Consider the following 24,339-nt stretch of genomic DNA (forward strand, 5'->3'; position numbering starts at 1 on the left):
ACAGGGGAAATCCTGTTCATTTGTCTGAAGTCTCTGCTCATCTGTCTCTTGTAAAAATCATTGGGAACTACTAAACTGTTGATGGCTATAAAATTTTACTTGCCCCTTCTCTATCTGTTTTTGAAATGATCCTTTGTGAGTCAAATAGCAGTTGCCATATGTGAGAGATTGTTTTTAAAAATTCAGGTTTCTGATCTTTGTGCTACATGTAATGAATCAGATTCTGAAGATGGACCTTTGTAATTTGCATTTCCAAGGAATGCTAGGTGTTTAGGTTCAAGTGGTTCACATTTTTTTAAAAGAAATACTGTGTCCAGGTTTGGTGGCCCTTCCCTCACCAACTGTAGTTGCAGCATTCAGGAGACTGAGGCAAGAGAACAGTGAGTTCATAGACAGCCAGACTACAGAATAAGACCCTATTGCAAACCCTTCTCCATACTGGGTCAGAGTGTATCTTTTGTTTAGTTAGTAGTTGATCCTTGGCAGACATATGTAGACTTCTGTACTTAACACTTCCTTCAACACCAAGAAAGTCCTGTAGATTTCATTTGGAAGTCACTCAACTTTCATCCATCCGTTAACCAAATAGTAGAGTTCTTTTCCCCAGGATTTCATTGTTCTCCAGCTTTACATCAGAAAAGTCTTCATTTCTTGTCTCCAAATAATCTGGAGGGAGGGATGCCCACAAGTGCAAGGCTGTGTGCGTGTGGAGAGCATCATTCATTGCCCTGCGATTACCCAAGTAATCTAGGCTGACCGAACATCAAGCCCCCAGGAGCTGTCTTTTCTCCATCTCCCCAGCGTTGGGATTACAAATGTAATACAAGTCATCATGCCTGACTTTTCATGTGGGTTCTGGGTATCGAACTGAAGTCCTTGTGCTTGCAACACAAGCATTTTATCAAGATGGTTCTCCAGCCCTGCAAATAATTTTCACAAACTTCTAAAAAACAATTGTATTGATAATTCAGAACAAATAATTGTAAAGAAAGTATAAAAGCTGTGAGAACATGCCAGATTGGCTTGAAATGAAATTGACAAAAGGATATATATATTATTTTTCATATTCCCTACCTCAGTTTTCTTTTCATCTTCACTTCCAAACATAATAGAGTATTAATGGTGCTCTGCTATAGTTAATAAACATGTTAGAATCATTTCATCAGCTCATATATGTAGCAGCTGTGTTACTTCATTTTTAGTTTTTAAAAACAATGCAATATTTGTGCCTGTTTGTGTTGACCCATTTAAAATTATTCTTTAGATGTGGCTCTGCTGTTGTCTTTAAATATACATTTATGAAGGGCTCGTCATTCACATTGTTTCCTCTTTACTCATGTTGTGAACATTCTGTGAATCCCATTAAGAGTTGTTGGGTGTTTTCTGCTAAGTTTACAGTAGACTTTAGCACAGAATGTAAAAACATACTCCCAAGGATGTCACAGGAAAGGAAGTGGAATGTTGCTTAAGGGACTGTAGACAAGCCTATTGTGTGATTTTTATTATTATTATTATTTTACTTATTTATTTTTTTGAGGGACCCACCATTCAGCTCCCAAATAAATCACACACAGAGACTTATTCTTAGTTATGAATACCCCGCCTTAGCTTGGCTTGTTTCTTGCCTGCTTTTCTTAACTTAAATTATCCTGACTGCTTTTTGCTTTTGGGCTTTTTCCTTTTCTTACTTCTGTATATCTTACTTTCACTCTTACTCTGTGGGTAACTGGCCCCTGACGTCCTCCTTCTCTTGAGGAGTTCTTGCTCCTCATCGTTGTCGTTTCTCCTATTTATGCTCTCTGCCTGCCAGCTCTGCCTCTCCTTGCTCCTGCCTTGCTATTGGCTGATGGAGGAGGGTCATCTGTCTATGTGTTACTTTCATTTGTTAATAAAGAAAAACTGCCTCGGCTTTTGATAGGGCAGAATTTAGATAGGCGGAGTAGACCTAACAGAATGCTGGGAGAAAGAAGGAAGTGAGGCAGATGCTATAGCTCTCCTCTCCAAGATGGACACAGGTTAAGATCCTTCCCGGTAATCCATCACCTCGTGGTGCCACACAGATTACTAGAAATGGGTTAAGCAAGATGTGAGAATTAGCCAGTAAGAGGCTAGAGCTAATGGGCCAAGCAGTGTTTAAAAGAATACAGTTTGTGTGTTGTTATTTCCGGGGCTAAGCTAGCCGTGCGGGAGCTGGGTGGGATGAAAAGCAGGCCTGCCTGCAGCTCCTTCTACAATTGGCTGTTCTTCTCTTTATTAGGACCATCAGGTGTTTTAGACAGGCAAAGAATCACAGCTTCACAGAGTTAAACAAATGCAGCATAAACAAAAGCAACACACCTTAAAATAATATTCCCCAAATATATAATATAAACTACTAGGATAAATTTACCCAAAGCTGCTGCAGTAGAACCAGGAAGTTTCTTTATATAAGCAGTCATCACATGCATTCACTTACTACCACTTACTTAGCTCCATCTAGATAAGGCACTTTATCAATACTCTGGAACATCTTCCCACACAGCCCCTCACAGATCACCAGTCTGTAAGTCATCCTCGATTCCTCTCTCTTCCTCTTACCATCCCAGATCAATGTTACTGTTGTCTAAGTTCCAAATAGGCTCCGGCAGCTAGAGCTGCACCAGGGCTGCTGTTGCACTACCTGACTTCCACTCCTGAGTTTCTACAGTTTGTTCTTCACACTGTGGCCCTGAATTACACTGCAAAACAGTGCCAAATCATATGACTTCTTTGTTTAAAACACTGTTGTATTAGTTAACTTTTGACACTGTTGCCACAAAATATCTGAAAAGAAACAACTTAAGGTTTACAGTTGAGGAGTATGCTCCTGTCAGGGCAGAGAAACCATGGCAAGACTGAGAGGTCACTGCATCAGCAGTCAGAGTGGAGAGTAAACAGGAAGTGGGGCCAGGCTACAAAACCCCAGTGTCCCACTTCCTCATCATAGATCTACCTCCTAAGAGTTCTACAACAGTGCCACTATCTGGGGATCAAGTGTTCAAACACACGAGCCTATGGGGGACATGCCACATCCAAACCGCCATAGCTGTAGAGGGTGTAGAATAATATCCACACTCCTAATTTGACCTCTCAGTTTCCCTTTCTCCTTCTCTTCACTACAGTTTTTTCTGCCTCCTTGTTCTCCAGCTTGCCAAATACATCCCTACCCTCTACTCTAGGTCTCCACCATCCAAGCTGGTGGTGTGTCCTCCTCAGTCTCTGTTTTTACCCACTGTGCTGGATTTGTCTTCCTATCACCTTTACGTTGAATGACTGCAGTTTGTCCTTTTTAGTCATGCCTACCACTTTAGAATTATTCATTTGCAACTTAGAGAAAATATATTCTTGGCTCTGTGAGAGGGAAAACTATATCTTAATCTTCTTTGTACCTCTAGCATTGAGCACAAATATTTATGTATGTAAGTTGATGACTCAGATGATTATTTCAGGCATTACATTTTCCTTTCCTTATCTTGATAAGATTTTAGACTAGCTTGAGTTTAACACTTAAAACACATGAGCTGGAACTGGAACATTTTCTCAGTGTTTAGTGTTTGGGTGAAGGCTTCACCCCAGCCCCTGGCATCCATATTTCCAAAGAGTCTGGAATGTTTGGGGATCGGGGGAGACTCCACTCCAAGCCCCCTCCTCTAGAGTTGCCTCAGTCCAGACTCGACCCCTGAGAAAGCCCACCAAACAATAATCCTTGCCCAGAGATGCTCAAGACCACTCCCACAGGGTCTTTAAACTGCAGCACACCCCCGTCCCTGCCCCAGAGAACAAACACGGTGGTTTTCTAGTCTTTCTTTCCCGTCTCTCTGGGAGATTAGAAAGCCATCTGGGAGTGTTTGTATCCATTAAATCTGGACTTTTTCTAACTTGGTTTGATTTGGTCTGATTTGGATTATTGCATCGGCAGAGAGACTTATTGGAGTGCAGAAACTTTTCATTTTCGAGCACTTGTTCTTGCAGAGGAGCCAGGTTCAATTCTTAGCACCACCTCCTTGGGCACCAGACAAAATACTCATAAAATAATAAAATAAATCTAAAAAATTATTTTAAAAAACACACAAGCTGCCCATCTCTTATTTTAAAGCTGCCAAAGAATGCTGTTACTCTGTCATATCTAAGGACAGAAAGTAGGGGGTACCCCTCTGGCTGCCACCTAACAAAGAACTGTGCCTTCTCATCTGAGTATCTGTAGTTTTGCATTTTAGCACAATATGATCTTGAGATTTGCTGTTTTATTTCTTTTCTGTTTTTGCCATTTATATTCATAATGCGTGTTCACAAAATAGGCCAATCAAATAGCACAAAAGGATACTCCAAATTTGCAGAACTCAGACATTTTGGGAGTTGATTACTCTTAGCTCAGTAGCCCCCATTTCATTTATATGTACTACTACTGTGTTTCCTGTATCTCCTGTATAGAAATACATCATTTGGAAACTTGTGTATCTTCTGGATAGAATTATATCATTTGGAAACTTGTGTTCTTGTGAATTATGCAAGTGATGGAAATACAGTAGTCTCTGATGGATTGTATCTTATTTCTTCAAACAAAAATATCCAAATCCATTTTGAACGTTACTTTAATAGCTGACTGCATTTCTAACCTCGTGATACTTAAACACTTTAGGGATGCAAGCACCACATGCTCCCCAAGATCCTTGATATCTTACATTAATGTTGAATCATAATATCTGAGGCTTGCCATGCAAAATCTTGTTTAACAGAAGTCAGGCATCTGACTATGATTTGCAGAATGAAAGAGCTGCTTTTCATACTTTTTCTTTTTCTTTCCAGCATTTCTCTGTACCGGGGTAATTGTAGGCCCATACGATTCGAGCCACCAATGCTGGATTTCCATGAACAGTAAGTAATTTGGAACTGTAGGACTATTTTACTTGTGTTAGCTGTGTGAGAAAATGACATGTTCAAGTCTTAACAAAGCAAATGATGTTGAAGCCCTTTGAAACTAGGAAACAAGTATCTGTTAAGAGCATGACATAATGTAAACTTTGAAAGTGAAAATGCCCACACACTACGGTCTCTGGTTCAGAGGATCTGGGCATGAGAGGTAGCCTAAGCCTTTAAGCCTCTTCTGATAAGTACTTCGTTTCTGGTGTTTACATTTTTTCTTCCTGACATTTTGCGTGATATGCGTGCTTTTATAGTGCTTGTGTCAATAGTACATCAATAAATAGTATGATCTCCAACCCCAAATGGAAGATCAAAGCAAATGCCCCAGATGTATCTGAGCCCAGAGCTGAGCTGTTTTCTTTTCTTTTCTTTCTTTCTTTCTTTCTTTTTTTTTTTTTTTTTTTTTTTTTTGGTTTTTCGAGACAGGGTTTCTCTGTGGTTTTGGAGCCTGTCCTGGAACTAGCTCTTGTAGACCAGGCTGGTCTCGAACTCACAGAGATCCACCTGCCTCTGCCTCCCGAGTGCTGGGATTAAAGGCGTGCGCCACCACCGCCCGGCTCTGAGCTGTTTTCTTAAACCATGCACTGGGTCACCTCCTACCTTAAGGACTCTTGTTTCACACATCTTAGAAAGTAGAGAAACAAGTGCACACCGTATTGCGCTCCAATTGCAGGTAAGTGGGGAGGGCCTCTTACCTTCTTGCCTGTTAGAGAAATTGTCAGAGGCAGAAGAGCAAGCTGTACCTACAGCACTAGTGGACCAGGGTCTGCGCTGGTAGAGCATGTGGTCTGGGTTTGGTTCTGTGTGTGCATGCATTTGGTAGTGTGTTTTACTCAAGTGTGGTCAGACTATTGGTGCGATTTTATCTTTATTTTTCCTCGCTAATATAAGTAAATCTCCATACTATCAGCCTATCCTAAATGAAATTTAAATGCATACACATTTCTATGTGTTCAGTTATTCTCCTGCCTTTGGGAATGTGGATTATTACTTTCTCTCTTTATGTTGTTACCATCAGTGAGTTTCTAAGCAAAGGCCAAAGTTAGCATTTTCAATTTTGTGGTTGGTAAATAGATATTAGTTATTAGATGATATGCTTTGTTAAATGCGAGGCTCTGAACAGTCTTTGCAGTGTCATGTCCACTGCCAGTTCCCTTTCCTCTGCTGGAGAAACACTATATTCCACCTTCGCAGTTTTTTGGTTGTATCAATGTTTTAGGTCAGCTCTAACTAAATAGATGAAATTTAGTTTTCTTTATTACTCAAGGTTTTAGTCAGCTGCTTTTGCTGAAATAAACATAATAGATAAATTTAAGTACCTTTTTCAGTTTCAAATGTAAAAGTCAAATATATCGTTTCTATTTTCTGAAGCATGACTAGGTAATTAGAATCACCCAAGAATTGAATGAAGAATGCTTGTTAACCCACGTTTTCTGATGATGATATTCTTGGAGAGATCCTGGGTTGAGGGAGTTAGTGTTTATACTTCAAGACGGAGCCTATATTCAGAATCGGCCATTATATAAGAAAATTGACTTTCTGTGGTTTTAAAGACCATAATGTTCAGATAGGAAATGAATGATCATGTTGTTCTGAAAAAGCTTTAAGAACTGTTAGGATTTTTTTTTTTTTTTGGACAATGTTTCTCTGTGAAACAGTCCTGGCTGTCCTGAAACTCGCTTTGTAGACCAGGTTGGCCTCAAACTCACAGAGATCAACCTTTCTCTGCCTCCCGAGGGCTGGGATTAAAGGTGTGTGCCGACACTACCAGCTGTTCTGATCTTCTCAATAAAACTCAGGAAAAGGTGGTATCTTTCATAGGTGATTAAGCTCTGTGGAGTCATCTGATGCCTACAGCACTGCTGTGACATAACAGGTAAATCTTGATGCGGACACCTTACTGTGAACCTCAGCCTCTCAGAACTGAAAGGGAATAAGTTTATTCTTATGTATACATACATACATACATACATATATACACACACACACATACTCACATATATTTAAATTTGTGTGTGCATGTCTGCGTGTGCCTATGCCATGTGTTCCCATGGAGGCCAGAAGACAGTGTCACATTCCCTAAAACTGAACTCAGGTCTTCTGGAAAAGGAGAAAATCACTCAGCCATCTTTCTAGGCCTTATTTACTTTCTTAATTACTTATCTGTCTCCTGTCTGTCTGTCTATTTGTCTATTTGGTAGTGCAGGAGATCAGACCCAGGGCCTGTGCATGCTAAGAAAATAGTTTCACCACTGCATTTTATGTATGTGTCCATGCAGTTCCCAGAATTCCTATTCCCTATGAATTATACAGTTTGTGATATTCTGTTCTAGCAGCACAAAATCTACTAAGTCAGGTGCCGTGATAAAACTACAAATATAGAGTTCTCAATTCAATTACAGAACGTATCACAGTCTTTGTTAAAAGGAAAAATATTTACTGAAAATACATGAATTTGATGTTTGCCGATATGGTTAATTTTTTTAAATAAAGGATTTTCTTTTTCTAGTAAAATTATCTTTTGAGTGTGATTTCAGAGAAGGTAAGCATAGACTAATGAACTCCATGCTAACACTGTGGCATTAAATAATGTTTGATATGCTATGAGACATGGAGGTGAAAATGTAGATTAGTTTTCAGTACCAAATATTAGTCTAAATCACTGAAAATTCCAGTTTAAAAAATCAGCAACTGCTCTTGAGACTTTCTTTCAAAACTTATATCTAGTTGTTTTCTGCTCCATTTGTTGCTTTGGTTTTTTGCTTTGCATGTGTATGTGTGTGTTGTATATGTGTCTTTATATATGTGGCTAGAGATTGTTGTCAGAGGTCAATGTGGGTGTCTTCCTCCATTACTTTTTGACCTTATTGTTTTAGGCAGGGGTTTACTAAATCTTGAGTTTACCAATTCAACTAGACTGCTGGTCAGCAAGCTCCTGGATCCACTGTCTCCTACCCAGCACTGAGATATCAGAGGTGTGCTATCGTTCCTGCCTTCTTACATAGGTACTGGGGATCTGAACTCAGTTCCCGATACTTGCTTGGCAAGAGCTGTACTGACTGAGCCATTCATTCATTTATTCAGGGTGCTTGTAAATTACATTTTGAAATACAGAAATTTTCAGTTACATAAAAATACTTGAACTGAAACTAAAAATTCCTTCCAATTTATTTGTCTCTCAGTTCTTTGATTTAATTCCCCACCCCCAAAATAGGAGACATTGCGATAAACAAGATTCTGAAATGATTTTGGAAGATTTTTTTTTTCTTTTTGAATCATGTATTTCTCTGGGAGTGGATCGACCCTCTTTCGTCTGTTTCCCTAAAACATGAAGTGGCACACAAGATTATTCAAGAGGCTGAAGCAGGATCAACAAACAGTTCAAGACCAGCTGGGAATATAAAAGCAGCCTGTCACAAAAAGCCAGAGTAGTGAAACAAACTGTTTTGCGCCTAGGTTACAGCATTTTATAGACACCTTCCCAAATTCATATGTTGATCTGTAAGAGCTTGCGAAGGGTGGTAATAACCAGTATAAAACTGGAGTTTTGTTTATTGTGTCAAGTGGTACATGGTTGTAACATGAGGGCCTGCTTGTTGGGGTTTTTGTCCTGCCCAGTTCCCACAGCCAGTAAGCCCCAAAGAAATTACACAGAGGTCTATATTAATGATAAACTGATTGGCCCATTAGCTCAGGCTTCTTATTAACTCTTATAACTTATATTAGCCCATTATTCTAGTATATGTTAGCCACGTGGCTCAGTAACTTTTCAGCAGGGCAGGTCACATCTTCCTTCTTCCCTGTCTGGGCAGGACTAGGGAGGAATGGGCTTCCTCCTTCCCAGAATTCTCCTGTTCTCCTTGACCTATCTCTACTTCCTGTCTGTTTTCCCCACCTATACTTCCTGCCTGGCTACTGGCCAATCAGAGTTTATTTAAAGCATAATTGACAGAATACAGAATTGTTCCACACCACATGGTCATTGTAATAAATTTAGACACAAAATATTTGTGAGGGCAAGAAAGTGAAGAGCTACCATAGCCTGACTACTTAGAACTTCTATATTTGAACTATCGTCTTTTATGACCTTTGCATTTATATTAATTCATTTAAATTTATTTTTTTACTTGTGGGTGTTCTGTCTACATGTATACATGTATGTCAGAAGAAGGTATCAGATCCCACTATAGATGGTTGTGAGCCACTGTGTCGTTGCTGGGAATTGAACTCAAGACCTCAGGAAGAGCAATCAGTGCTCCTAACCTCTGAACCACCTCACCAGCCCAGCATTTATATTTATTGAGTCACAAAACATAACCATATTTTCTAAACATACTATCTGTTAACTTGCTTTTCAACTTAATACATAGTGAACTTTTTTCTATTTCTTTATTATTTTGTGGTAGTAGAGAACATAAAATTACATGGTTATATTTGTTTGCTGTTTTTAGTTGTTTGCATATTTCGTTTGTGATCAGTGCTGAAACTAGTATATTATACAATATGACTCTTCCTCAAGAGGAAATCTTAATGAAATGACATACAGAATATTAAAGTTAACCTTCAATAACCTTTATGGCTAGAGAAGCATTTGGTGTATGAACTAGAGGCGGCTGGTGGGAATAGTAAAATCAGCATTGACTGGAAAAGAAGCAGATGGGCTTTTTTATTGAGACTGATGCTAGTCATAGAGAAACTGAAAACTCACAGGCTGAGAAGCTTTGTAAGCTTACTGAAGACCCTTGGGAAGACAGATGAACTTCAGCAGAGCACAAACAAGGCAACTAACAGTGAGAAGGACTATCGGAAGCACAGAAAAGGAACTGATCCTTGGACCAGCAGTCTCCTGTGCTGCTCCTAAAACAGAGAAGTGAGCAGAAAGGAACAGTGTTCTCTATGGTCTGATGTTTGTGTCCTCCAGCCCCACTATGTGCTGAAACCGTGTCTAGAATATGATGGTATGGGAAGTCTTTGCAGAAAGACTAGGCTCTGAGGGAGGACAGAGCCACCCTGGCCTGTTTACAAGGTGATTATTTAGCAGGGAGACATCATCTGTGAACCACAGAGGAACCCACCAGAACCAAAATGTGCTGGCACTCTTTACTCAGATTTCCTGGTACTGGAACTGTGAGAAAGATGTTCCTGGTGGTTATAATTCACCGAGAGTATGGCATTTTGATATATTTTCTTCAATTAACTAAGACATTATTTTATCATTATTTCAAACATATCTGTGCATAGTCTAAGAACATTAATGTGTTTTATTATACAAAGATAGAACTGGGGTTACAGAAGGTATTTTGTGGGCAGATGGAGAAACATACATAATGAAGTTCATTTGGAGAATCAGTACCTGCAGTGGATCTTAATGTGTGTGTTTATGAATATGTTTAGCAATGTGCTTGTGGGCATATGAGAAACTTGGCTTATATGGCTGTGGAAGCTGGTTAAGCATTCATTGAAGAAGATGGAGAATAGCTGGAACTGTGAGGCCCGCTGCTGATCTTTTCCATGGCAGGCAGGAGGAGATCCTGAGCTAGGGAGAGCAGTAGTTGGTAGAGAAGAAGGCCTAAGCTGTTCATGAAAGGTCTTCCAAGTTATTAGCACACCCACCTGGAATGAGCTCCCTTTTGACCTAAGCTGGTCTGCAGATGGCTTCCAGAAGCACCCACATTAATTAGTATTTCAATAGCTTGGGAAGGTATGTATACTATAAGATAGTTACTGGCTCTCTTGCCATCTCCCACTTGCAGGAGAGACTCTAGGAGTGTCTGTAGTCTTCAGTGCTCACAAGTGAGAAATGCACTAGAAAGGAGTTCTGGGGACTGTAATTTAGTCCAGCCCAGTGTCAGCACCCAGCCGCTGCATGGATACAGACGTCGAGAGTCCTAAATTTAGCTTTCTTGTCTCTAAAAATGGAAGGTCTCACAGTTGAAATACTGTGTTTTGCAGTTTTAGAGTCCAGGCTCTTTGGAGACTCAAAAGTAGCTTCGTGACAAGAAACTGAGAGTATATTGCCACTACAGAAAGCTATTCCTCAGTGTCTTTAGGAAGTAACCAGTTGCTAAAGGAAATCAAATGTGTTAGTTCACATCCTCTTTCAGAGTTATATGTTTTTCCCCACTCTCAGAAACATAAACCTTGTTAGTCAATTGAAATTCTTCTTGCACTGATCTATTTTTTTTTTCTGTCTCCAGACATTCTGCTTTTCTTAAATGGCTACTAAGCAGAAAGTTTGAGATCAGAACTCATCGTAGAATAGCTCCCAGAGCTTTGTCCTATTGTCTGTAGGCACCTACCTCCCCCCAACACACACACACTCTTCTGTTTTTGTTAATACATGTTCAGCTTTTTGTTTGTTTTTGTTTTTTTTTTTTTAATTGTTCAACCCTTAGGGAAAGGGACCAAGTCCTTGGCTCAGGAGCAAATTCTATTTAAGTTGGTTGTAACATTCCCATTTGTCTTAGTTTGGGCTTTTATTGCTTTGAAGAGACACCATAACCACAGTGATTCTTACAAAGAAAACATTTAATTGAGAGTGGTTAGCTTCCAGTTTCAGTCCATCTGTGAACAACACTGGGGAGAGTGGAGGCATGAAGGCAGATACGTGCTGGAGCTGAGAGTGCTATATCTTGCAGGCAGCAGGAAGTCAGCTGTCACAGTGAGGAAAACTTGACCAAAGCCGGCCCTCATAGTGACAGAAGGTGTGACCCAGATTAAAGGTGTGCCCTCCATCCTCAAGGTCTGGATTAAAGGCGCTTGTCTTCTAGCCTACTCCAACAAGGCCACACCTCCTAATAGTACCACTCCCTGTGAGTTTATGGGAGCCAAAAACATTCAAACTGCCACACCATTCTTGTTTGGGGTCAGTTCACAGGTAAATATGACTCAGTGTAGCTAGGAGTATGAGGACAGGTCAAAGAGAGTTTTAGGGGAGGAATTTTTTTCCCTCCATTATTGTTAAACATATGAAAGAAGCACCCCCCTTCCATGCTCAATATTGTATTGGCATCAGGGGTGCCGTGGCAACCATCCCGTCAATCAGTGAGGAGTGCTAGTCAGAAGATAAAGCCAGGGCACTCTGCCTAACAGCAGAAAAATGGAAAGGATCCATGCCCTTGGCAGCTCACTAATCCCAACACTGCTATATTGTAACCTGTGCTACTACGTGTACTATGGTCCTGTAGTGCCTGTACTACGTGTACGGCGGTACTATGCTTGTAACGCACTCTAGCACTATGCCGGGCAAGGGGCTGGTGATTGAAACACACACATACACAGACAGAGACATAGACATGGGTCATCCTTGAATAACCCACGAATGCCAAGAGTGCCAACTTTATTGTGTTCTAGGACAGTTTATATAGTGCCTTCCCTGACCAATGGCCACACCCTAGCTCTTGGGATCCTTCAGCTGCAAGCCACCAGAAACCACTCCCCTGTCTGGTGCTCAGAGCAGCTGCAAACACAGGAAAACAAGTTGTTTTGCTCAGAGTAGCTGAAAACATTATAAGTTGTTTACTCTGGCAGGCAAGGGGGTCACAGGAAATTCAGGGTCTGGGGGTCCACAGTCCCCAACACTATACTGGTCAGGGCCTTTGTTAACAGCACTAGTTTTGTTCTCTTGATACTTTGTGGAATGCATGGCACTCTTCCTCCTGCTCCTTCCTTTTTCTGCCTGCAGCCTTGTGAGCACACAAACCACACATTTATCATATCTGAAACCTTCCCTCATTCATGACTTGGACATAAGCCTGTGATTCCCAGTCTGCTGTCCCTACCTCCTCACTCACTGAGACATCTGGGTTTCTTCCTTTCCCCTGGAATGCTCATATCTCTTCCCCTTCCTCTCCATCAGTAGAAAGATTTCTACCAAATCCATGTATGCTCTCATATATATAATCCTCACCGCTTAGCTACCTCCTCTTGGCTCAGGTCCTTGTCATAGTTTGAAAACTAAGACTATTGCTACCTATGTAGTTTTCTGGTTTTTGATCCATGGTGTCAGCAAATTAAAATGTTAGAATTTGATCATGAGACAAGGGAGATGGCACAGTGGGTAAAGGCCTTACTGCCAAGCCTGATAACCTAAGTTCAATCAATGTTGTCCACATGATGGAAGGAGAGAACAGACTCCCAAAAATTGTCCTCTGACCTCTATACTCATGCCCCTCATAGATAGATAAATAAATAAAGTGTAATTAAAATTTCTTTTAATTTGATCATATTATTACCCTCCTCAAAAAAGTTCTGGTACCTTATGATGAATGGTAAATTTCTTACATTTCTTACACCACATATGTAGAAAGCTACAGACAATATCTTAAAGTCAGTGTGGTCTTTCTAACTCTGGGCATGTTATACATACATACCTTGAAAATCTCTCCCTTTTGTTTTTTAAAGACTTCATTTTAACTTTTAGCAGGCATGTGTGTCTGTGTACATATGCGTTTGAGTGCAGGTGCCCGTGGAATTCAGGCACTTCAGATCCCTGGACCTGGAGTTAACAGGTTGTGAGCTGCCTGGCATTAGGTGCTAGAAACCAAACTCTAGTCCTCTGGAAGTAGAAAATGCTCTTAACCACTGAGCCATCTCTGCAACTGCCCTAAAAGCTAAGTCTCTTACATCTAAACCTTTCTTACATGCAAAATGGTAGAACAAATGATCATTAAGTGATAAACAGGTTTAACAGCTATTTTTTTTACGTTTTGATTGTGTGTGTGTGTGTGTGTGTGCGTGTGTGTGTGTTAAGGTCAAAGGACAACTTGTGGGAATTTGATTCTCTCCTTCCACCATGTGAATGTCAGAATCTTTTCACCTTGTTTTTTTGAGACAAGGATTCTGTCACTGAACCTGGAGCTCACCCATTTAGCTAGGCGGCTAGCTAGAAAGCTTCAGGCATCCTTCCTGCCTCTACCTCCTTAGTGCTGGATTATATATGGCCAGCTTTTTATGTTGGCCCTGGGATCCAAACTCAGGCCCTCAGCCTTAAAAAGCAAGTGCTTTATCAACTGGGCCAGCCATTTACCCAGAGCCTTGTAGTTTATTATAAACTATCTGAAATCAACAGGCACTATAATGATTCAGTCCTATTTCTTTAGCTGTCATTCCATACATAAGGACACTCTACAAAAACTAGCTCACCATTGTTGATAGAATAAGAAAATTATCATTAAGTACAGAGTGCCTATATACCTCTGGTTCAATCAGTGCTGTAATTGTTCAATTGTAAATGAGAAAATGCTACCTGAAACTCCTTAAAGCAAAAAGGAGACTGTGACTTAGCTGCCACTGCAGACATGCAGGTCCATATTATCCAATGCTCCCAGGACTCCTGTGTTTCTCAACTTGCTCACTCTCTTATTCTCTCATTACCGATACCTTTTCCATAAAAGGATGAGAACAGCCCTGCTGACTGCTTCCATTACTGTTTGTAGCCTTCTTCCCTGGGAGACACTAGCTTCTGTTTCTCTAGTCAAAAACATCTCAGGATAGAGCAGCTAGAGTCATTGTCCAGTCTCTGAAACAGCTGTACAAGAGGCATGTATCAGTGGACATAATACTAGGAGCCATTCTTAAGTTTGTCAGGATTTCATCAAGAGAGAAATCATACAGTGGGCAGCTGTTCCTATTGAGACCACCATAGACACCTTCTCATATCCCTGATGACCAGTTTAGTAGAGTTCATACCTGTTTTGTAAAACAAACCTAGCTAGCTAGCACAACCAGCTATTGTTCACACAGAGGTGAGATGAATCACCACCTAAAATTTGGTTTGAATGTCAAGACTGATGATATCACACACATACATACCCCAAGAGGATATGAAAAGTTCATCATACAGATATTTGTTCAATTTAGGATAGGATTATTATATATCACACACAGTTTTCTTTCTTTCCATGAAACTAACAGTCTTTGGCTGGTGGACTTTGACCTTTGGCTAAATGGAAAAAAATTATTTTTTATATTCTAAAAAGCAACATCATATACAACCTTTTAGCCTTTTAAAGAGTTCTTTATAATGGATATGGGCAACTGAGAAAGTGGTATTTAAATTATAAGAACATACCCTATAACTAATTTTGTTTAAACAAACAAACACCAATAAAAATCCTCAAGAATAACTGTTTAGTCTTAAAAAAGGGAAATGATTGCATAAAAAGTGATAGTAATCAATTATATTTAATCATAATGTAGCCGAAGTACCATTTTTCACTTTGAAATGAGGGTGTGAGCTAAGTATGCTGATGAACAATTGATACACAATTACATGATTTTTTTTACCTATTCCAAAGATTATATGCATAATTACAGTCATTACCATGTACTCAGACAGGAATATACACTGACCTGTTAAAAGAGGTCATGGGAGTTATATCACAAGGAACTTTCTTTGCTGTAAACTGAAACTTTTCATGAGTGAGCACTGCATTCTGGTGGTGTTGGTTTTTTTTTTTTTCCTTCCACATAGCAAATTGTGGTTTATGTTGTAATCTTTGTATGGTTCTCTCTTAACCTAGCATAAGTTTAAGTGTCATTGATTTGAAAATGTAATTAGTACTGTGATTGATATATATGGCTGTAGGCAAGCCTATGGGGCATTTTCTTAATTAGTAACTGATGGGGGGCAGCTCATTATGGGTAATGCCATTCATGGGCTGGTGGTCCTGGGTTCTATAAGAAAGCATACTGAACAAGCCAGTAAGTAGCACCCCTCCATTGCTTCTGTATCAGTTTCTGCCTCAAGGTTCCGGCCCTGTTTGAGTTCCTGACTTCTTTGATGAAGAACTGTGATGTGGAAGCATAAGCCGAATAAACCCTTCCTCCCCAGCTTGCTTTGGTCATGGTGTTTTATCACAGTAATAAAAAACCCAAAGTAAGACATGTACTCTGAGTAACATAGCCAGCCTCCCTTTTTCTTTTTCTGTATTTTGTGTATTGTTTTCAGTTCCTTTTGGAGTTGGGTTTGAAGCTGGAACTTTGCATACACTAAGCACACTCCACCACTGAATCACATCTTTGAACTAGCCTGGGCTCCCTTAAATGTGCTTAGAGCATTTACATTAATTTACACGTAAGCAAAATTATGCAGCAAAGGTCTGTTTTATAGTGTGCTGAATATCTGATAGAATCTGTTACACTTCTCTATCCAGAAACACTGAAAACATAGCCCCCAGCACTTGTGTGTGTTCAGCATTTTGACATTGTAATGCAGCATTACCGTGTGCAGAGTTCATGCTCAAGAACTGAATGAACAATTGGGTTATCAAAAAATCAGGGAGCTTCAGTGTTCTAAAGTAAGTTTATGTGCTGGGCACACTGATAGCTATTCTCTCATGACTGAGGCTGACCAGGTGCTGTGTCTGCCGTCTGCTACCCAGCATCCTGAGAGAGGCTAGGCCTGCATAGCTGTAGCCCAGAAAGAGATCTGGGATCAGAGTACAATTTCTAGTGAATGCACATGACCCAGAGTATATTTTACAAACCATTGTAAAGTTTAAGAAGGAAAGGCATAATTCTGGCCATCGTAAATATTAGGGGCCATCTAACAGAATGAAGCATTCTGAAGAAACCACAGTGGGCCCTCAAGCAAGTCTCAGAGCCTTTGCTGAAGAGAGAAGAAAGGAGACGTGCTTGGCTTTTATTATATTTCAGGTTAAGGTGATGGTAAGAGTGTGGACTTTTGGTCCTCTCATTAGCCATGAAGGCGTGTAGAACCTTTTTTGCCCCTTGCCTGCATGTGATGCAGGAGGCAATTGGGGGATCAGTGAGGCTTGAAAGCTGCCGGCATTCTAGTATCAAAAGTGGAGTTCCATTCATGACTACCTATGACATCTTCCAATTTCAGGCCCCTTAATGAGGCTGTAATGAGACATTTACCTTGCTGCTTCCTGGGAAACCTGCTACTAACTGTGATCACTACTGTCATCATCTCTACCATCCTCTATAGTTCATTTCACAGACATCAAATTAATGGTTTGATGACATGGGCCTTTTTTTTTCTTCTTTAAGATTTACGTGTGTAGTGTTTTGCCTGCATATTATATATATGAATCACATGTGACCTGGTACTTGAAGAGGTCAGAAGAAGGCATTGGATCACCTGGAACTGGAGTCACAGACACTCATGAGCCACTGTTTAAGTGTTTAGGTGCTGGGAACTGAACACAAGTCCTCTGTGAGAACTACTAGTGCTCCTAACCAAGTCTCCAGCCCCCAATAGACTTTCCTTGGCTTTCTTTTTTTTTTCAATGAAATTTATATCTTTGATGTTTAATTTCTATTTCTTCCCCTCTCCCTCTCCTTTCCGGTTTCCAAATAATGTTGTGCAGCAGTCTGGGCACTGCTGACCTCCTTTTCTCCCTTCATCCAAATTGTTTATGCCAGTGTTCTTAAATGTTTTCTGTTTCTATAACAACACCTTTCTTTCAAACATTTACTGGAAACAGTAAAAGATGTTTGGCATAGAAACTTGGTTCACTGAATTCTTTGGTTTATATAATTATTAGGTGCAGAAAAATGGCTTCAAATATTCAGTTTAAAATCATTACTAATTGACTTTAATGTGTACATTGAATATGTTGTTGCTAGAAAAAGGACTCTTGTCAAAATAAGTTCAATATATAAAAGGTATTTCTCTCCAGTTACTTTTTGGTGTTTCAGGAAAATCAAGGAGCCTCCTTTTTCCAAGTTGTTTGGTACCTTGTAGTTTTTCCACTGCTAATTCTTAGTCTCACACAAGGGTTTATGACGTGTTTGTGAAAACTGTAAGGTTTTCTGTGATTGAGTAGTACAAAGTGCTGAGCTGATTTGGACCAGCTTCCTGCCTATGGCAGGAATTCCATTCAACAGAATGCTGTGTTATTCACACTCATGAGGTTTGTCTAAGGGCATTTGGGAAACCATTTGTGCAGCTGTTTCTGCTAGTGCAGTGTCATCTTACTGTGACATAGGAAGTGTGCCACTGACCACAAAGCTGCAGCTTACTTTCCAAGCTGCTCCATTTCCTCGATGTTTCCTCCCAATTCTTTGGAGCCTTAGATGCCTCTAGAATCTGGACAGTCATTTGTGCTGGTCTTGAAACATAGAGAACAAATGCCTGATAGCTTCAGCTGTGTTCATCTAGAAATACCTCCCAATGTTCCCTTTGACTTCTCTGTCTGGAGCAGCCAATAATGGAAACAAACAGGCCAAGAGTCTGGGCATCTGTTTAGTTTTATTTTTAAATTCAACTTGGCTAGCCAAGATCACACAGTTGTGGTAGACAGATCTGTGAAATGATTGGCAGAATTTCAGGCTTCTAATATACCTATATAGACCTCTTAACTTTGCAGTCAGATACTCATCCAGGTATTGCTGTAACTAAGGTTCTGTCTAAATCACATGGTCTTTAAAATGGAGGGTTGTCTGGGTAGGCCAGACCTTGACCCAGAGCCTTCAAAGTCTGGCTTGAGAACCAGGAGCCAAGTGTTGGATATTTGAAGGAGAGGAACGTGGTGTAAAGTTTCTTTTTGCTGGTTTTAAGGTAGAGGTGCTAGATGACAGGAGATTTAGAGCAGCATGAGCTGTGCCAACAAATTAAATGCATTAGCTGTGGACTTTGCATTCTGCCTGACAATTCGGCCTGCTAGTAATTTGCAGAAGCCTTGTGAAACCCTGAGTAGATAAACCAGCCAGTCTTAAAGTAGTACAGTAATACGTGGTTATCTTTAACCGCTGAGCTTGTAGAAGTAAGTGATGTTGCATAATGAAGAATGTGCTGCCTATTGGCAAATAAGCATTCTCTTTTCATGGCCCAGAGTTCTCGTGTCACCAAGAGGAGAGGACAACCTAGACAGGGTTCCTGCAGTGTACCCTCCACTTCTTGTGTGGACTGCCCAGAGCTTGAGAAAGTCTGTCTTATGTGAACATACATATGTACAGAAGCCAGCTGTGCTCCTTCTACCATCTTCTCTCTGTCCACATTACTCCTAATTCCCATAACCTTTCTCTCAGCAAGGGTTTATCTCTACTTTTCCTTCTTGATGTCTCAAGAAGAAGACAAAGCCAGGTACAGCAAAATTGTGAATCAAACCTTCTGATCAACAGGCTCCTGGAATTGCCACACTTGCTTCCTTATGCTCTGTCTTTTTGTCCCCGATGAGATTGGTTGTACTAAAGTTGGACAAGAACAAATATAGAAAAAAAATGACTAACAGTCATTTAGCCTTCAGTCTGTTTAAATTGTAGAGTAACAACTTTTTTTCCCAGAAAAAAAGTACATATGGTGGTCTTTGAGGATGTAAGGAGAATGTGTTTATTATTCCACACTGTTTTACTTAAATGCCTAGAATGCTGAGGAAAGACTTCTATACTGTACTGATTGATGTGGGATGTCCTTCCGTATATGTGTTGCTTTTATTGGTTAATAATAAAACTGCTTTGGCCTATGGCAGAGTAGAATTTAGCAAGACAGTATAATTCCATAATAATCATTCTCAACAAACCAAGAACAGAAAGGAATGTTCCAACCTATAAAAGATGATCTGTGAGACCCCAAGGTTGGCATCATGCGGAATGCTGAAAGGATGAAACTGTCCCCTGCATCAAGAACAAATTTTTGTCACCTTTCTTCAGCTTCTTATTTACTCTAATTCAGGCAATAAAGAAGGGGAGGGAACTCAAATGGAACCCAGATTGGAAAAGAAGCATCTCCACTTGCAAGTATTCCCTAATCTATAAACTAAACACCCACTCTAAATGTAATATATAAAATAAAGACTACTAGAAGTAATAAAAAGGGAGAAACAAACTATATTTTTATTCAGTAAGAGTGAAAAGACTTTGAAAAGAAAGAGGAACAGTTTCAGCACATGCTTGTAACTCAGCACTCAGGTAGAGTAAGCTTGAGTTCAAAGGCAGGCTGGATTAGTAGAGACCCTGCATCAAAAACTGGGATAGGGTGGGAAAGAAATTCCATTTATAATAACATCGAAGAGAATAAAATTCTTAAATATAAATTAACAGAAGCAATAAGACTTACACAAAACTAAGAATTATGATCAAGAGAAACTACAGAACTAAATAGATAGGAAGACATCTCAGATGTTCATGGATTAGAAGACACAAATTAAGACTACAATCCTCTGTTAATGTATGGATTTAATACAATCTTCATCAGAATTTCAACTGCCTTTTTTATAGAAATTGATAATCTTAGAATTTACAAACATATAAGGATCCCGAACAATTAGATCCAAAACAACCCTTAAAAGAAAACTAAAATTAAAAGAAGCACACTTTGGAATATCAAAAACCTTTTTTTAATTTTATTTATTTGTGTGGGGGCATACATGTGAAGCCAACTTGAATGTCCTGGTTCTCCTATTACACCATGTGGGTCCTGGAATTGAACTCAATTTGTCAGGCTTGGCCCCAGGTGCCTTCACCTGCTGAGCCATTTTGCTTGCCCTCCATTTTCAAAGGCTTTCTACAAAGCAAGGCTGATTCAAACACATTTATAAGGATAGATTCATAGATAAATGCAAAAGAACTTAGATTGCAGAAATAGACCCTTAAGTTTATTGACAGTTGATTTTGACAGTATTTTAACCATCAAGAAAAGAACATGAATCACACAGTGAGGTAAAATATTTACAAATCATCTGTTTCATGGGCTCTACATGGCTGATCATGGCCAAATCTACATGTAAAATGTTAATGAAAGGGAAGTCTGGGGCTGGAGAGATGGCTCGGTCCTTCCAAAGGACCCAGGTTCAATTCCCCTCACCCACATGGCAGCTTACAATTGTCTGTAACTCCAGTTTCAGGGGACCCGAAACCCTGGGCTTCTGCACTAATGCACACAAAATAAAACTGAAAGAAAGGGAAGTCTGATACTCTTAGAGCTACAGCGTCACATTAGGAACAGAATTGCCGTCTGCCAGTAACACTGTGTATGTTACTCCACTGTATGTGTTTACGGGCTGCTGTCTTACAATCTGTGTTAAGGAAAGAATGTCAAGCCCTGCTCTGTGTTTCTTTTTGTTTAAGAAGGGAAAGGATCCCAAGATGAAAGGAAGACTAGTTACACACACACAAACATACACACAAAATCTTTTGACTTACTTCCCCGTGTTTGTGAGCATTCCAAGACAGTGCTTAGACCAAACTGTAACGGGGCAAGAGTATCTTCCTAGATTGTAACATATAGACCAAAACTTTGGAAGTTCTGAGAGAAAAGTTGGAAACATAAACCTTTCTGCATTTGTTTAAGGAGCTGCTCTCCTTGCTTCAGTCCAGACAGCCTTCCTATACCATAGTCTCCGATTCCCTGTTCTCACTGCCCTTTGCCCCTTACTTTTCCTATCTGCCAGTTCAGGCAGCCTTCTGTTTCCCCCAAAGATTTCTTGGTGGAATTTATTCATTTGGTTTTCAGTATTTCTTAGAATATTTTTAATTTTTTAAAATTTCATACATGTGTACTATATTTACATTATTTCCACCTTTTCTTCTCTCCTTCCCAACGCTTCCTGTGCCTCCTCCACTTCCTCCCAAATTCATGACCTCTTTAATGATTATTGAAATACATATATCACATGTATTTCAGGTCGCAGAGTTCATTTACTGTTGCTCATATTTATATGTGTTTAGGACTGATCATTTGGGATTGGATAGTGCTTCAAAGGGTTCATTCATGGAGAAAACTGATTCTCTCTCTTGGCACCCGTTGATTGTTGTATGTAGTTCTTCTTCTGGGGTGCCAACTGGTAGAGTCGTTGTGCTGGTTTTGTTTAGGTTTTGTTAAGATTTCATACATATATAGAAAACAGTATCTCACAGCAGGTATACTTGGCCTCTGGTTCTTACCATTTTCTACCTGCTCTTTGCTACATTCCTTGAGCCTTCATTGCAGGGGTTGTGTTGTCTAGATGGGTCCATTAGGGTTGGGCACTCGATAGTCAGTTGTTCTCTACGTTTTGACCCATTCTAGTTGTACCTCTCTAGCTTAAGCATTGTAACGTTTGGGAAGCAGTAGTTAAGGGGAAGAAGACTAGCCTGTGTGTACTAACATAATTTATCATCTTTGAAAGAACCTAAAGCCCCTAATTCATTCTCTCTCTCTCTCTCTCTTTTTTTTTTTTTTTTCGAGACAGGGTTTCTCTGTTGCTTTGGTGCCCGTCCTGGAACTAGCTCTGTAGACCAGGCTGGCCTCGAACTCCCAGAGATCCGCCTGCCTCTGCCTCCCGAGTGCTGGGATTAAAGGCATGTGCCACCACCTCCCGGCCTCCTAATTCATTTTTTTAAACTAGTGAAAATTATCAAACTATTTTTTGGTTTATAAATTTTCCCAAATAATAAATTAGAGTCAGAGAACTGAATTGAAGAGAAGATAGGGATAGAGCGTCATGATAAACACTATGATGCAAATGCAAAGCACAGTTCTGGCTGTGTTACAATTTGAGGTTTATGGACAGACATTGACTTTGAATTGTAAAACAAAATTTCAAGAAGTATGGCCTGGAAGGGTTACACAGGGAAAGTATCTTGTAAAAGAAAGATGGATCTGAATTAGAAAGTGAGTGTGGCCTAGAGGACAGGGAAGACTGCAGAGGAACTTGGGGTCCTTCACATCCTGACTCAGGTGGAAGTCTAGATTGTGAAAACTCTGTCAGTTTACTTATTTGGGTTGAGAATATCGGGTTCTGAAGGACATTTTCATACTGGAAGAAGCAGCAAACGTGTGCATGTGTGTGCCCATGCATAGCTGCTACTTACTGAAGGATATGGGCATTGCGGAGTAAGGACATGGCATGTCCTTTGTCTTCAGAGTGTTCTTGTTCTTGTCAGGGAAATAGGACCAATGCCACTGAGATTATGAGAGAGCCCCGAAGAAAAGAATTCTGTGATGCTTTAGAAGCTAGGAAGATACATAGATAGCTGCAGAAGTACCAGTTAAACTCTATAGTAAAATTTTGCTTTTAAGGAACACCAAGGGGAATATTAAAATAGACCTGAGCCATTGAGTATGTATTTCATATTGTTCCCTTAAGAAGAGGCAGTTCAATGTGAGTGTTAGTTCATGGACTGGATGCAAATTCAGGTTCAAAAAATGAATATGGGCAAGTTATTGAAGCTTTTTTTTTTCCTATTCCAGTGTCCTCCATTAAATAAGAATAACAGAAGTCCCTGATTCATTAGATCTTTTCATACAACCTGTTTGTCTCTGGAACTTGGGGAGAGGACCTGATTCACAGTTAACAGAGAGGCAGGATGGTGTTATAGAGAGGAGAGATCAGACCACATTTCCAGATATCAGACCACATTCCCAGGCTGGCTTCCTCACCAAACTGTAGGCATTATTCAGCTAAAACTTATTTCATTGAATTGTAGCATCTGACTTAGTGTATCATACAGAATGACACTCAGATATTTGTTGAGTCAACTAAATGTATTTTACTATTTACTGTGTTTGCATATGAATTTACCTAATAGTTTTATGTTTGGCTTTTAAGCAACTAATGATTATCCTAAAAGTTAGAAGTATCTTTGAATTATTTCTGACAGTTTTCTTTTTACTTTTGCAGGCCAGTTGGAATGCCAAAAATGGAAAAAGTCTACTTACATAATCCTAGTTCTGAAGAAACTATTACTTTAGTATCAATATCTGCTACAACATCACATTTCCATGCATCATTTTTTCAAAATAGGGTAAGCTTTTCCACTGTGGTTGGTATCTCTCTTGTTTGAAATGGAAGTTCTGCATTTTTATTAAGTTTACTTTGCTATAGTTAAAGTTAAATTTCCCTACTTTCTTAGATGTCAGTTTGTCTCCTTTCAGAAAAACCTAACTTTCTCGTAGCCAGTTCTACAGGCAGGTCCTCAGGACTGAGTGAAGGTTCTGTTGCTGTGTAATAAGTTAGCAGGAACTGAATGGCTTAAGCTAGTGCTCACTTAGAAACAGTTTATAAGGCCAGTGAAGTGATGCTCAGTGTATCATAAGAATTATGATGGCGCCAGGAAGTGGTGGCACATGCCTTTAATCCCAGCACTCAAGAGGCAGAGGCATGCAAATCTCTATGAGTTGAGGCCAGCCTGGTCTACAGAGCGAGTTCCTGGACAGGTTCCAAAGCTACAGAGAAACCTGTCTTTAGGAGGGAAAAATGAATTAAGATAGCCTGGGCTCATTCCCTCTTTGCCTAGAGACTGAGAGGAAATGCACCTCTGTACTCATTCAAGTCTTTAGTGGAATCAAGTCATTTTTGTTTGCAGAATGGAAGCCCCTATTTTCTTGCTGATCAGGCCCTCACTGAGCTTAATGCTCCTATGGGCTCTTCCATTTTTGTAAGCCAGCAGCAACATGTCATTCCCTCCTTGTGCTTCTTTTCTCCCTGGCTACTGCATCTGCCACTAGCG

At 39.9% G+C, this 24,339-nt stretch overlaps 1 protein-coding gene across 2 annotated transcripts in view; it reads left to right on the forward strand.

Annotated features, from left to right (window-relative positions):
• Positions 1–24,339, forward strand: part of Tmem131 (transmembrane protein 131) — a 164,122-nt gene that overhangs the window by 64,288 nt on the left and 75,495 nt on the right. For both annotated transcript variants that reach the window (XM_041655933.1, XM_041655932.1), the window contains exons 4-5: positions 4,825–4,893; positions 23,511–23,634. In XM_041655933.1, the coding sequence (XP_041511867.1) occupies positions 4,825–4,893; positions 23,511–23,634 (193 nt within the window). The remainder of the gene's footprint in view (positions 1–4,824; positions 4,894–23,510; positions 23,635–24,339) is intronic.

Source organism: Microtus oregoni, unplaced genomic scaffold, assembly GCF_018167655.1.
Source record: "Microtus oregoni isolate MIOR12 unplaced genomic scaffold, Mior012 000007F_ref0000211, whole genome shotgun sequence".
NCBI lineage: Eukaryota > Metazoa > Chordata > Mammalia > Rodentia > Cricetidae > Microtus > Microtus oregoni.